The sequence below is a fragment of the Mytilus californianus genome, unplaced genomic scaffold (assembly GCF_021869535.1).
Source record: "Mytilus californianus isolate M0D057914Y unplaced genomic scaffold, xbMytCali1.0.p SCAF_11, whole genome shotgun sequence".
Lineage (NCBI taxonomy): Eukaryota > Metazoa > Mollusca > Bivalvia > Mytilida > Mytilidae > Mytilus > Mytilus californianus.
Window position 1 is genome coordinate 17,064,974 of NW_026262593.1, and position 13,811 is coordinate 17,078,784.

At 31.6% G+C, this 13,811-nt stretch overlaps 1 protein-coding gene across 2 annotated transcripts in view; it reads left to right on the forward strand.

The window, feature by feature from the left end:
- LOC127719676 (kinesin-like protein KIF20B) overlaps positions 1–13,407 on the forward strand; it is a 55,710-nt gene extending 42,303 nt beyond the window's left edge. The window contains exons 27-32 of one of the 2 annotated variants that reach the window (XM_052225912.1): positions 1,723–1,854; positions 3,910–4,071; positions 5,051–5,209; positions 7,900–8,056; positions 10,662–10,849; positions 11,776–13,407. In XM_052225912.1, the coding sequence (XP_052081872.1) occupies positions 1,723–1,854; positions 3,910–4,071; positions 5,051–5,209; positions 7,900–8,056; positions 10,662–10,849; positions 11,776–11,838 (861 nt within the window). In that variant the 3' untranslated portion in view covers positions 11,839–13,407. The remainder of the gene's footprint in view (positions 1–1,722; positions 1,855–3,909; positions 4,072–5,050; positions 5,210–7,899; positions 8,057–10,661; positions 10,850–11,775) is intronic. The other variant, XM_052225913.1, reaches the window with a different exon arrangement.
- Positions 13,408–13,811: the final 404 nt, after the last annotated feature.

The following is a 13,811-nucleotide window of genomic DNA, read 5'->3' on the forward strand; positions in this document are numbered from 1 at the left end:
TTTTTTTGCCCAACAACATAAGTTACATGTTTTAGACAAGAAAACAATGTTAGAGCTGGAAAAAATTAAAAAAAAAAATTTGAACTGATTTGTGTCATAAAATTTTTCAGGTAGGCTTTAAGTGGGTAGGTAGGCAACATCAAACAATCTAAATTTTATTTTTGGCCTAATGTATGGAGTTCTATACCATATTGTATTTGTCTAGTGAAGTATTTTGAATCAAGATATTATGAGTGAAGATAATACCTCTTGGTAAAATTACAGAATAAATTACAACTCTAGGATCTCATTAATCATGTTAATTACTTGTTTGACATAAGAATTCTCAAGGATGGAATTACAAAGCTTTCTTTTAGTGGCTTAATTTTACCTTTTAAACTGAAATTTCATAAGGAAAACTTTTGAACTTTTGTGTCATTTCTAAATGAATCAGTTATTGTTATTATAAAAATGTTCCTTGCAAGTATAGTTTAAAAAGCCAAATATTCAAGTAAGGAAAGCAATGAACATTATCTAGTCAGAAACATTGTCTTATATTTCACACAATGGTCAGAAGATAACTCTAGATGAATAGAGGTTGGATTTGAAACACAAATTTGATTATAGAAACGAAAATAACCATACATCTTCTCAGGATATAAAATATTTTTTACATGATTTTTGTCTCGCCTTGACTGAGTCAGAAAGCCAAACATAGGTATGCTGTTTCCGCCAGCTTTGACGTCAACAATGTATTAGTTTGTGATGAGGTCTAGTTTATGGTGAACCACTAGTGGTAGGTCAATGATATTTGGTATGCAGTTGTATTAGCATTGGCACATCTCATTTCCATGGAGATTATTTTGCCCTGCTCCCTCAGTCATGGTCTATTGACTTTAACACTTTTGCTTAGTTTACATGTATTATTGGGAACCACTAGTGGTAGGACAATGATATTTGGTATGCAGTTGTATAAGCATTGGCATATCTCATTTCCATGGAGATTATTTGGCCCGGCCCCCTCAGTCATGGTCTATTGACTTTGAAACTTTTGCTGTTTACATGTTTTAGTGATTAGATCAGTTTCAGATGAACCACTTATGGTAAGTCAATGATATTTGCAAGTCTCGTTTCCATAGAGATTATATAGCCCTACCCCCTCATCATGGTTCATTGACTTTGTAACTTTTACATAGTTTACAAGTTAATGTTTGTGTTTAGGTTTGTTTAAAGGGAATGACTTATGATAAGTCAATGGTATTTGGTATGCAGTTGTATTAATATTGGCACATCTCATTTCCATGGACATATCTCTGTGTTAACAGTTTATTAAATAAAGTGGTAGATATATCAGGCTTATATTTGAGAAAATGTATGGTTATTCCCTTTATACTGCAATGCTCAAAACTGAATACTTTGGGTGAAAATAGTGAATTATGAACATGAAGCAGATGAGGGCTTTTCCAGAATTAAAATCCGCCATGCATAAAATGTTAATTGACTATCTGATATAATTGTTAAGGCTTTCTGTCTAAAATAACCACCACCCATCTAATTTTAATAAAAGTGCCTTCTAACATACAAAATATTGTAAAATGAAGGAAAACTCAACATTGATTCAAGCGGTCAAGTAAATACCATTAATGTATGGGCAATGTCTCAAATAATGTTGGCCTCTTTTTTGATAGGTGTAATATAATTTACAAGTAGAAAAAAAAAATTATATATTTTGTTTACTTGTAGAATTGGAAATTAGAACGTGACAAGTTGGTTGATGGTCTGGAAGGAATAATGAAGAAACAGCAAAAGGAAATAAACGATCTGAAAAAACAAAAAGCTGAGTTAGAAGATAAACAAACAACCAGACACAGACATGTAGGTCCTTAATTGTTTATGATGATGTATTTATAGGAAATAAACAAGTTTGCTGTATTTATAATAAGGGTAAGATGCGGTAGAATTAATTTATATTACTAACAGTGACTTTTCTGGAACAAAAGAAAATATGAAACTGTCATAGACTGGAAAGTCCCTTTACCAACTGATGTATTATGTATTAGTTTAAAGAACTGCTCCTAGCAGTTCTTCACTTATTTAATGACATATATTAAACAATTAACATGATATTTATACAGGGCTTCAAAATATCAGTTCTGCCTTAGATTTAATTTACACATGTTTAAAAAGATATTGCCTGAATAGGGTCAGTAATAGATTACTATGCCCAAAAAAAAAGCTCACTCCCATGTCTTTCCTCTCCAGAGTTTAATTTTAAATTTAATGTTTTGAAATATTTCTGTTTAGGCCATAAAAAAGAATAGGTTGGTTTGCCACCGACCCATAAAAAAGCACCCGAGTCAAAATCTTTTTTTATTCAAATTCGCAATGTTTTTTTTTTTTTTTTTGGCGGAGTTTTGTCGTATCCATATCCGTCTTGAATTTGTTGCATAGAATAACCTGATCCGATCTGACCGTGCTTTATCGCAGGACAATTTGTGTTATGTATTAAAGCCTCCAATTGATACGGATGAAAAACAACATGTTACCGTCTAGTACAAATAAAGTTGGATTCAAATCAAAACCTGTAGTTTCCAACAAATTCTATCGTGTTGAAAACGCAAAAACATGGAAAGAGGTGTTTGATAAAATGTGTGATGACGATTTCATGCTATGAAATTTGTGTGATTGTCTCTGACCGATCGAGACACTCGTTTCAGCCCGATTTTGAGGAACCAATCCAAGTTGTTCAGGAATTTGATTGGCATTAAAATTTGATTAAAATGATATTATTCTGACAGAAGTTCTGTCAACAGTGTTTTGTTCAAGTGTTTTGTATTTGAATTTTGTATTCAAATAAACTTCTTCTTCTTAGTATGAGCCTCTGTTAATTAGGAGAACCTCCAAATATATATGGAGTTTTTCCTTAACTTTAAAATTTTAAAGAATAAAACAAAAACGTTTTTTCCAACATATGAACAGCACATATAAATATAAAACAATAAAAGTATCATGCATGGCATATTTACAGGGACCTTTTTATTTATTATTTAATTTCGTTTTCATAGCTTTTAATATTTGTCGAGAGCTTCTTTACATTTCTTACAATTGTTATATGACAGACTCTGTGTCGGTATATATATATGTCACTTATGATAATCACTATTTTCATTTGTTTGTCATTTCCTCCATTTTGAGATATATGTATATATATACGTATATGCAATATATGTCTTGCTATTTGTTGTCCATAATTTTCAATTCGGCTTTCTATATGCATTTGGAATAACACATTTCTGGTTTTGTTTTCAATATTTTCCTGGAATTTTTCACAGTTATCAAACAGCTCCTTATATTTTGAACAGTCTATAAGCAATTGTACTATCACAGTTTTGTGCGTGAAGGTGCAGTTCCATTTTGTTGGTGTGATTTTATCACTGATCTCTTTTCTTATTTCAGGGAAATATTTTTCTCTCGTAGTACTGAGTATATACTCATTTAAAATGTTTGTCTGTATTTAATTGAGGTGGAATGCTGAAAAAAAACTGTTAATAGAAAAGATCTTTATAGCACATATAGATTCTGGCATATATGTGTCTGACAATTTATACAAAACTCTATAATAGTTTTTATTTCAAAAGTTGTTTACAAGGTAAAATAATTTTTCCCCTATTTTTTTTCTAGAAGTATAAAAAAAAAAGAATTTCCCTACCTACCTACCCACACCTGAAACTGGTGGGTAGGGTTTGGGCAAACAGAAATATTTTTAAGTCTGGCCTTAATTATTTTCAATTTTAATGAGCAGCCTCACGAAACTAAATTGGTCTGATATTATTTGTGTAAGAAGGATATAATCTAAAATTTTATTTCATGTTGCAAAATTAAAACCTGTCTATATGATAATATATTTGTATTTGAATTTATGATATTCAGAGATCCACTACACAGCATGAGAAATTGATCATTGTACCAGATTCTACGGAGGACATTATTATCAAACAAGAAATACCAGATGTTTTCCAGTCTCCACCAAGGAGAGCTCTAAGTAGGCGGGGTCGCAAAAGAAAATCACCAACTTTAGAAACGCCTGACATGGTAAGTGTCTTAGATGTATCCTTCCATTATAAAATAAGTATAAAATCATTTTTTTTTAATTCGGTTGTTTCTGAGTCTGTTAAATACTGTGAACGTAATAATTTTCAACATTTTCAATCTGGGTTTTGTACGCAAGAAGATGTATGGTATAAGTCAATGAGACAGCAACCCAACAATACAAATAATCAAAAGACATCTATAGGGCAACATATAGTCTTCAACAAAAGACAGTACTCTGTATGTATAGTTTTATTTGCCACAGTTTGTTCACGAGTACTGTAAATTCAGAAATTATTGCATGCATTTATTATTGCGATTTTGTCATTTTAGACTAAAATGCGATTTTAATTTTTGCGATATTGAGAAAAATCCTGTTTAATTCATATAAAAAATTTCAAAATGCGAGTTTAAATTATTGCGATTATAACCCTGTCGCATTTTTCGTAATAATAAAAACATCGCAATAATTTCTGAATTTACAGTATTTATTTCCACATTTCACAATACTGTGCTGTTTACTGTTTGATAAATACAGATTAATTAATGAATATAAGCAATGTGATGGTAAGAAAGTAATACCAAGACATTTATAATCTATATGTGAGACATGTGGAACAATACCTTATAAATGGATTGCAATATAATGTAAATAGATGAAAGACTACTATATCATGATGATGTCCAACATTCCTTTATGTTTTTATACCAACAGTTTCATAGCTTTCTTGTACAACGTTTCCTGTACAACATTTCCTGTACCAAGTCCAACATTTCCGATAATTTCTTGTTCAGCATTTCCTGTACTTCTTTGCCATACATTTCCTGTACTTTGATGTTCAACATATCTAATAATTTCTTATCAAACATTTTCTGTACTACCTTGCCAAACTTTTCCTATAATTTCATGCCCAACATTTTCTGTACTCCTGCCTATTACCATTAGATATGGTTCTTAAAATCTTTTCCATATCTTTCTCAGCCATCGTCTGCGAAGAAAGAGATAACAGATGACAATTTGACATTTGTATCGGAGGACGGAGACATCTCACATCATATAGAGATAGACGCTACCCCAGCCATTGCTGCTAAAACCCTCAGAAAAAGTAGAAAGAAGAGGTCCTCAGTGGATTTGTTAAGGGTAAGTATTTTTTGAACAGAAGATTTCTCATGTTTAGGTGGGGTTTTAGCAAAACGTTCTAGTCATGAGAAGGTAGAGCCGTTAGATGATGGAAGTTTCGTCTCAAGACTGGTATTTTTATCTAAATCCTAAACGTAACATTTCAGTTAAACATTTGAAATTTTATTCCATTATTCTTTCATTATCAAAACATTAGCAAAAACAGCAGCCTTTTATAATAAACAATGCAAATGATCTAGTGTCTCCATGTAGGATAAAAAGGCTGTTAAAAGGGCATATAAGTTTTGGCATACAATAGCAGAGAGGGTAAAATATTGAAGTTACCTTGGTGTAATCAGACGTGTACTGAATTCCATGTCAGAGTTGAAAAATCACGCACCTTGAGGCAGCACAGAGTAATTAACCAATCAGATTGCATGTACTTAACCAATCATATCGCAAGATTCGTGCTTCATTAGAAATAGAAAAGACTTATCACAGAGAAATTGAAATATAAAGATATTCATCTGATTAGAGTATTTGTATTTAAAGTAAGCTAGTTTTCAACCAATAACAATGCAAGATACTAGTACATGTATAAGGTGTTACTATAATGAGTATTTTATATCTGAATTTGTACACACATTGTTAAAAGAATCAGTATGAACATTTTGTTTTATGACTAACTTTGAATGTAAGAAGTCCAGGTTTTTTTAAAGCTCAACAGATAATCATTTAGGTCAAGCAAACATTTATGTGAAACTAATTGAACTAAGTTTAAAGTTTTTATTGCAAAGGAATGTAATATTTTGATTTTAGAGTGCAACTCTGAGGTTTTTCTGTTCTTTCTTTAAAAAAATACATGTGAAAACTGAGTCTAAATCTCTGATTTTTATTAAACTTGTTTTCAAACATTTTAGACTGTAAGATCTCTACACAAAAAGGTGAATAAATATATATTAGATTGTTAACTGGTTCATTTTATCTGTTGTGTAAGAAAAAAAAACTATTGAATCTATGTTATTTTGTTTGGTTGATTGTGTTATGTTTGTTTTGCCAGCTTTCATTTAAAATTTCTTTGATTTTTTTTAAAAGACCTTCATAGGTTTCTCAAAAGTAAGTGGCATTTTGTTTTGTGACACACACAGGAATGTAGAACTGCAAATGGAGCTGTGGGTCATTACATAAAAGTTTGGAGGGTTGGAAGGCAATTTTATCTTTCAAATTAAATTGCCTTAAGATCAATTGATCTGAAACCCATCATTCATTCTTGTGATGTACATCTTATGCCTTCCACCTCTCCATTCAATTGTAAAACTTATACAAGAATAGTCTATGTTCATGATGTTTCAGTGTAGAAAAATAACATGGGTGAAATATAATATAATCAGAAAGCATTTGAAAAATGTTGCACAGTTTTAGCTTAAAGAAGTGGATTGTTTTATTCTTTTGTTTTCACTGGATAACGGTTAATGAACTGGACCTTCATAAAGTGTAATATAATATAAATACTAGAATTGAGCAGGTATGAACTTTACAGTGCATTTCACTTAAAACTTCAATGTTATCTCCCTTTGATCATTTACAATTGATTTACATTTAACTGAATTTATATAATCATTATTTAACATACAATAAATGGAAACATATGAGGAGATTTTACCTAATATCTGATTTCATCAATTTTATATATTTTTGTATTCAAATAATCAGTCAGGTGACTTACTTAAATGAGTGATTTTCTAAATCACTGATTCAAGTAACATTATGTCCATAAAGGTTGGAAGTAAGAGTTGTCTTTCTTTAATAATCACCTATTTAAGTAGTACAAATTAATCACTAGACTAAGTGATTTAATTTTATTGTAGCTTTAGATATAGAATACTAATGATCCAGGGACTAATTATGTTGCTAAAATTATCAGAACCAACATCTGTGTTGATAGGATGACCGGGTCATGTCAGGTGATGACCTTGTACTAAATCTAGGATAATGACATAAAAATCACTTGTTTAAGTATCATACCTCAATTTCCTTCCAAAAAATCACTTCTTTAAGTATCATTATTTTAATAACCCCCACTAATTTCAACACCCCCGAACAGTGAAATTTTGATCGCGAACAGTAGAATTTTATTACATAATCTATAAGATGAAACCTTGAATTTTACAGGAAAAATGCTCCCACTGCTGGGAAAAATCTGTTAAGAAAGTATCAGTTCATTATGTAAAGCCATTTTTATAGCATTTTTTCAACTAAAATAGAATTTGCAGCTAATTGATTGCATCAAAGGCATAAACCTTGCTGCTTAAAAATAGCAAAAAGTTTCATTTTTTTCAATTTTACTATTGAAAAGATATTATCTAAACCTATGTGTTTTAAAATTTTGGTAAAACTACAAAATCACAATTTGTGACAAAACTTCAAATTTTCTACTTAAATAAGTGATTTAAAAATCACTTATTTCAATAAGTCCCCTGACTGATAATACACTTTATCTTATCCTAATTAGATCAGTACTTTTAATCTAACGGTCATTTAGATATTGGATTCATACCTTAAGAAAATAAAGATGTCTCATTATTACCACAGCTTTACTGGGGTAAAAGGAGTTCAAAAATTGCATTACAAAAATTTTGAATATGTATTTTTCTTTAAATGTTGAATTGGATATTGAGTAAAGGCTGAAATTCTCGAAATTTATGCTTCAGGAAGAAAAATGTGATAAAGAAAATAAGAAGTCAACAAGAGGAAGAAAACAGAGAGCTTCTAAAACGACAAGTGATACACCAGAGACTAATGGAAAAGGACAAAGTAGGATTGGTTCTATTATGTCTGCCATTAAAGAATCTCCAATAACTAGAACTGGTAAATACTATCAGTGAAGGGAGATGTGGGGTAGATATGTCTGCCATTAAAGAATCTCCAATAGTTAGAACTGGTAAATACTATCAGTGAAGGGAGATGTGGGGTAGATATGTCTGCCATTAAAGAATCTCCAATAACTAGAACTGGTAAATACTATCAGTGAAGGGAGATCTGGGGTAGAAGTGTTCTATTATGTCTGTCATTAAAGAATCTCCAATAGTTAGAACTGGTAAATACTATCAGTTTGGGGAGGAGATGTGGGGTAGACATGTCTGCCATTAAAGAATCTCCAATAACTAGAACTGGTAAATACTATCAGTGAAGGGAGATCTGGGGTAGAAGTGTTCTATTATGTCTGTCATTAAAGAATCTCCAATAGTTAGAACTGGTAAATACTATCAGTTTAGGGAGGAGATGTGGGGTAGACATGTCTGCCATTAAAGAATCTCCAATAACTAGAACTGGTAAATACTATCAGTGAAGGGAGATCTGGGGTAGAAGTGTTCTATTATGTCTGCCATTAAAGAATCTCCAATAACTAGAACTGGTAAATACTATCAGTGAAGGGAGGAGATGTGGGGTAGACATGTCTGCCATTAAAGAACCTCCAATAACTAGAACTGGTAAATACTATCAGTGAAGGGAGATCTGGGGTAGACATGTCTGCCATTAAAGAATCTCTGATAACTAGAACTGGTAAATATTATCAGTGAAGGGAGATGTGGGGTAGACATGTCTGCCATTAAAGAATCTCCAATAACTAGAACTGGTAAATACTATCAGTGAAGGGAGATCTGGGGTAGAAGTGTTCTATTATGTCTGTCATTAAAGAATCTCCAATAGTTAGAACTGGTAAATACTATCAGTTTAGGGAGGAGATGTGGGGTAGACATGTCTGCCATTAAAGAATCTCCAATAACTAGAACTGGTAAATACTATCAGTGAAGGGAGATCTGGGGTAGAAGTGTTCTATTATGTCTGTCATTAAAGAATCTCCAATAGTTAGAACTGGTAAATACTATCAGTTTAGGGAGGAGATGTGGGGTAGACATGTCTGCCATTAAAGAATCTCCAATAACTAGAACTGGTAAATACTATCAGTGAAGGGAGATCTGGGGTAGAAGTGTTCTATTATGCCTGTCATTAAAGAATCTCCAATAGTTAGAACTGGTAAATACTATCAGTTTAGGGAGGAGATGTGGGGTAGACATGTCTGCCATTAAAGAATCTCCAATAACTAGAACTGGTAAATACTATCAGTGAAGGGAGATCTGGGGTAGAAGTGTTCTATTATGTCTGTCATTAAAGAATCTCCAATAGTTAGAACTGGTAAATACTATCAGTTTAGGGAGGAGATGTGGGGTAGACATGTCTGCCATTAAAGAATCTCCAATAACTAGAACTGGTAAATACTATCAGTGAAGGGAGGAGATGTGGGGTAGACATGTCTGCCATTAAAGAATCTCCAATAACTAGAACTGGTAAATACTATCAGTATAGGGAGGAGATGTGGGGTAGACATTGATCAGACAACAAACTACCATACAATAAAATTGAGAATGGAAATGGGGAATGTGTCAAAGAGACAACAACCCAACCAAAGAGCAGAAAACAGCCGAAGGCCACCAATGGGTCTTCAAAACAGGGAGAAAATCCCGCACCCAGAGGTGGGCTTCAGCTGGCCCCTTAAAAAAATATATACTAGTTCAGCAAAAATGGACGTCACACTAAACTCTGAAACACATAAATGACCCAAAATTAAAAAAACATACAAGACTATAAACAAAGACCAGAAGTTCTGACTTGGAACAGGCACCAAAAATGCGGCGGGGTTAAACTTGTTTAGTGAGATCTCAAAAAAGAGGGACAGTCAAACTCATAGATCGAAAACAAACTGACTCAATCCTCCCCCTATACCTCTAGCCAATGTGGAATATAAAAAGACTGTTTTGAAAATAAGAAAAAAAAACCTAAATAATTTAAATTGATTCCCACAAAAATTGCCTAATAAAACTAGCGGTTCGGTGTTCTTATTTGCACATTATACAAACATTCCAGCAAAGTAGGATAGCATTTGGGTATTTATTCAGGGAGGATATTGTGTCATTGTGTTATAGTAGGCCCAAATTTTTTAAATTATTACTTTATTACTTAAATTATGAAGTTGATGGCAGTGAAGACTCAATTAAAACATTTGTCTGTCCTTTTACTTTAGGGTTTTCTCATTTTGCCATACTAAATGTAGACTAGACAGTGAATGGAACACTATTTTATTTTTTAAAAGAAGACCCAAAAAACAGTAAAAATTATCAGAACATAAAAAAATTTCGATACCATCTCGATTTCTCTGTCCATAAGGGGGCTGGTTTATACAGGTTTAACTGTATCTTATAAGCAATTACTTGCAATTACTGATTTATTTATTAATGACAAATCTTCTTTATCTTTATTCTTTCGATTCTCATCAGCTAGTGATCTTCAAAATTTTATTCAACATCATGGATAGTTTGACTTGTATCTTAACTGCATTTTGTATTTGAATGGAAAATTTTAAGGGTATGCTTTCATGTTATTATATTTACAAAAATCGTTTCTTCACATACAGCTAAGAAGTTACTGGAAGACATTACAGAGGCTTCAACACCAAACAAAGATGGTGATACTACTATAGAAGTAGAGGATCATGGGACACAGATGTCACCTGCCCTCGCTAACAAACGATCCAGGAGAAAACATACCTTGTACAAAGAGTCACTACAGATATCTGAACCTCTGGATTGTGGAAATTTTGTGGTAAGATTTTTTTATTTGTCTAGCAAAAATATAGTGTAGTGTCCATTGCTTGTTCCTATCCATGATAATTTTCAGGTTTAAGGTACTTTTTAGGCTAATTTTGACACTGAATATTCTTGTTTACTATAACATTCTTTTGTTCTATGTAGCAGCTCAGTTTATCATAAAAGACAACGGAAATAGTAATTCAGGATGTTTGCTACTGTTTCAAAATAAAAAGCTTTTAAAATGACTGTTACAAATTGATAGTATATATATAATAGAACTAAAAAAGCGGGGAAAAAAAATGCAAGGTTTGTGTACTTGTTTGTGAGATATAAGCCATTGAAAATTTGGCGGGAAATGATTCTCTCTAGATTTTTCATACATTTAACATTGGCACCTTTTTCATATAAGAATTATGAAAAAATAACAAGGATTTTATAAGATTTTCAAAAATGGCTTTTTAAGCTATATGTAATAAAATTATGAATAGAAAAGTAGGGATTATTGGGCAAAGTTTTTATTGGCACTACATGGACAATAAGTCAAAAACAAAAGTAGCAAGCATCTTTAATCTTTTTATTTTATTAATGTTACATAAATGTGTAAGATATTACAACAACTCATAAACTATACACTGAAATGAGGATGAACTCAGGTAAACTATAAGTTCCTGCTGTAAGATCACCAGATAAGTCAGATTTAATGATAACTTTAAAAGAAAGAGGAAGAATCAAACTGAGACAACTAGACATCCCTGGTACTCTTTTGATAAACAATGATTAAACTGTTGTGGTGGCCATGTTTCAAATAAGTGTTACCAACTAAAAATCATCTTTATTTAATAGCATATGGTAATAATAAAGATATTTATACGAATCATGTTGGACTCATGAGTTTTAGAGCATTGTATATGAATGTAACCTTTTTTACGCTGTTTTTAGGGTCAATCTCCAGATGATGTACATACAACTGTACAGAGGAAGTTACGTGGCAGAAAGAAGTGACGATTTTCTTGATAATGTGATAATGATCATGTCATTGATTTAATGGACTATAAATATGCCTTCAGTTTGTAACTGTGATACTGGTCATATCGTCAGACATAAATGTACTTTCATTTTATAATTCATAAATGTACTTTAGCGACTGTTTCACCCAGGTTTATTTGTATGTAACTGAATTATATAGTTTATACATATACTTTAATGATAAGTTCAGAAATGTACTTTCATTATGGGTTCATACGTGTACTTTCACTTTGGGTTATTTACATGTACATTCATACATGTACTTTCACTACGAGTTCATATATGTACTTTCACTATGGGTTCATACATGTATTTTCACTATGGGTTCATACATGTATTTTCTCTTTGTTACTCTTCTTTAATCACTTCTAAAATAAGAATTAATTAAGTTTGTTTGACAATCTAATCACTAATGTCTCAGAAATATAGTCAATTTTACAAGTAACAAATGCCACAAACGATATAAAACTGTTTTACATTATGAACATTTCATACAACGTATTGTATTTGTTTGATGAAACCCAAAGTAAAGAAGAGGGTTCAATAAACACTTAGATTTCATTACAACTTTATGTTCTTTTGAAGGAAAGGGATTTGTATTGAAAATTGTATGCAGAGCATTCTTTACAAAAAGAGGTTGTCTTAGAGGGTTAAATTTATATCAACATCAAGTTGATGCTGATTTAATTGTATTTTTGTATCTATATCTTAGAAAAGCATTTTTTGGTGCTGTGTATATGGTGTTTATCTTTTATTTTTTTTTCTGTAATATGAAGGAGCCCATTATAGTGGCTTTGGTTTTATTTTTTGCTATGTACAATTATGATGCTTGAATGAACACAAGTGAAGAAAAATAGTGAGTTTGTTAATTCTGTATTTCTTTTTAGTTTTCAAATATTACTTGTAAGATGACATGAGGGAATTCTTATTGACTTGGCATTATGTTTTAAAAATTATGGCCATGTCAAAATGTTTTATTTGAATCATAAACTAATATTAAGTATTTTAATCAACATTAGAAGTTTTCAGTTGCAAAGTTCTGGTCACTTATATTTTTCAATTTTAAACCACATTTGTACTGAGACTGAGTCCAGTGTGTAATTATGATTTCAATGATTCATAAATGTATGGCTACCACAGTTGTTAACACTCAGGGGCAGTAAATTGTTAATTGTTTCTCTGATACCTGAAGTGATATTTGTATTATAATGCCATATCATGTTGTGTATTTCACTGCCCTATGATACAGTTCTGATGTCGTTTCTTTCTTTATATTATGTGAAGCGATGGTGAAATGAATACATAAGTTACAGCTCTTCTATAAAAGCATGCAAAGCAAACCTTTGATCAACTTGCTTGCTATGTTTGTTTGGATGTTTGTAAACAAAAGGTAGGTAGTCTGTTTCAGTCTGTTTACTATTTACTGGAATTTGATTGGACAATAAACATAAGTTCATTGCGTGTCAATTTTTATTGTCTAATCAAATATCAGTATTTACAAAACAGACTAAAACTCTGCCTACCTATTGTTTGCAAACATCCAAGCAAACAGCAAGCAAGTTGATCAAAGGTTTGCTTTGCATGCTTTTATAGAAAAGCTGTAACAAAGGCCATTGTAGGCTACAATTTACTTTGGGCATCAATCCGCTGATTTGTTTTTTGGATTTTTTTATCGCTAGACCTTTTTGAAAAAAGCTTTGTATGTTTCATTTACATATTAAGGATTCAGTTTATTAATAAATTGGAAATTAAGGATGTTCGCTACTCTGTTTCAAAATAACAAGCTTTTTAAAAGACTGTTGTAAATTGATAGTATATAAATAAAGGAACTAAAAAAGCAGAAAAAAATGAAGGGTCCGTGTGCTTGTTTTCGATATATAAACCATTGAAAATTTGGCGGGAAACAATTCTCTCTAGACTTTTCATACATTTAACATTGGCACCCTTTT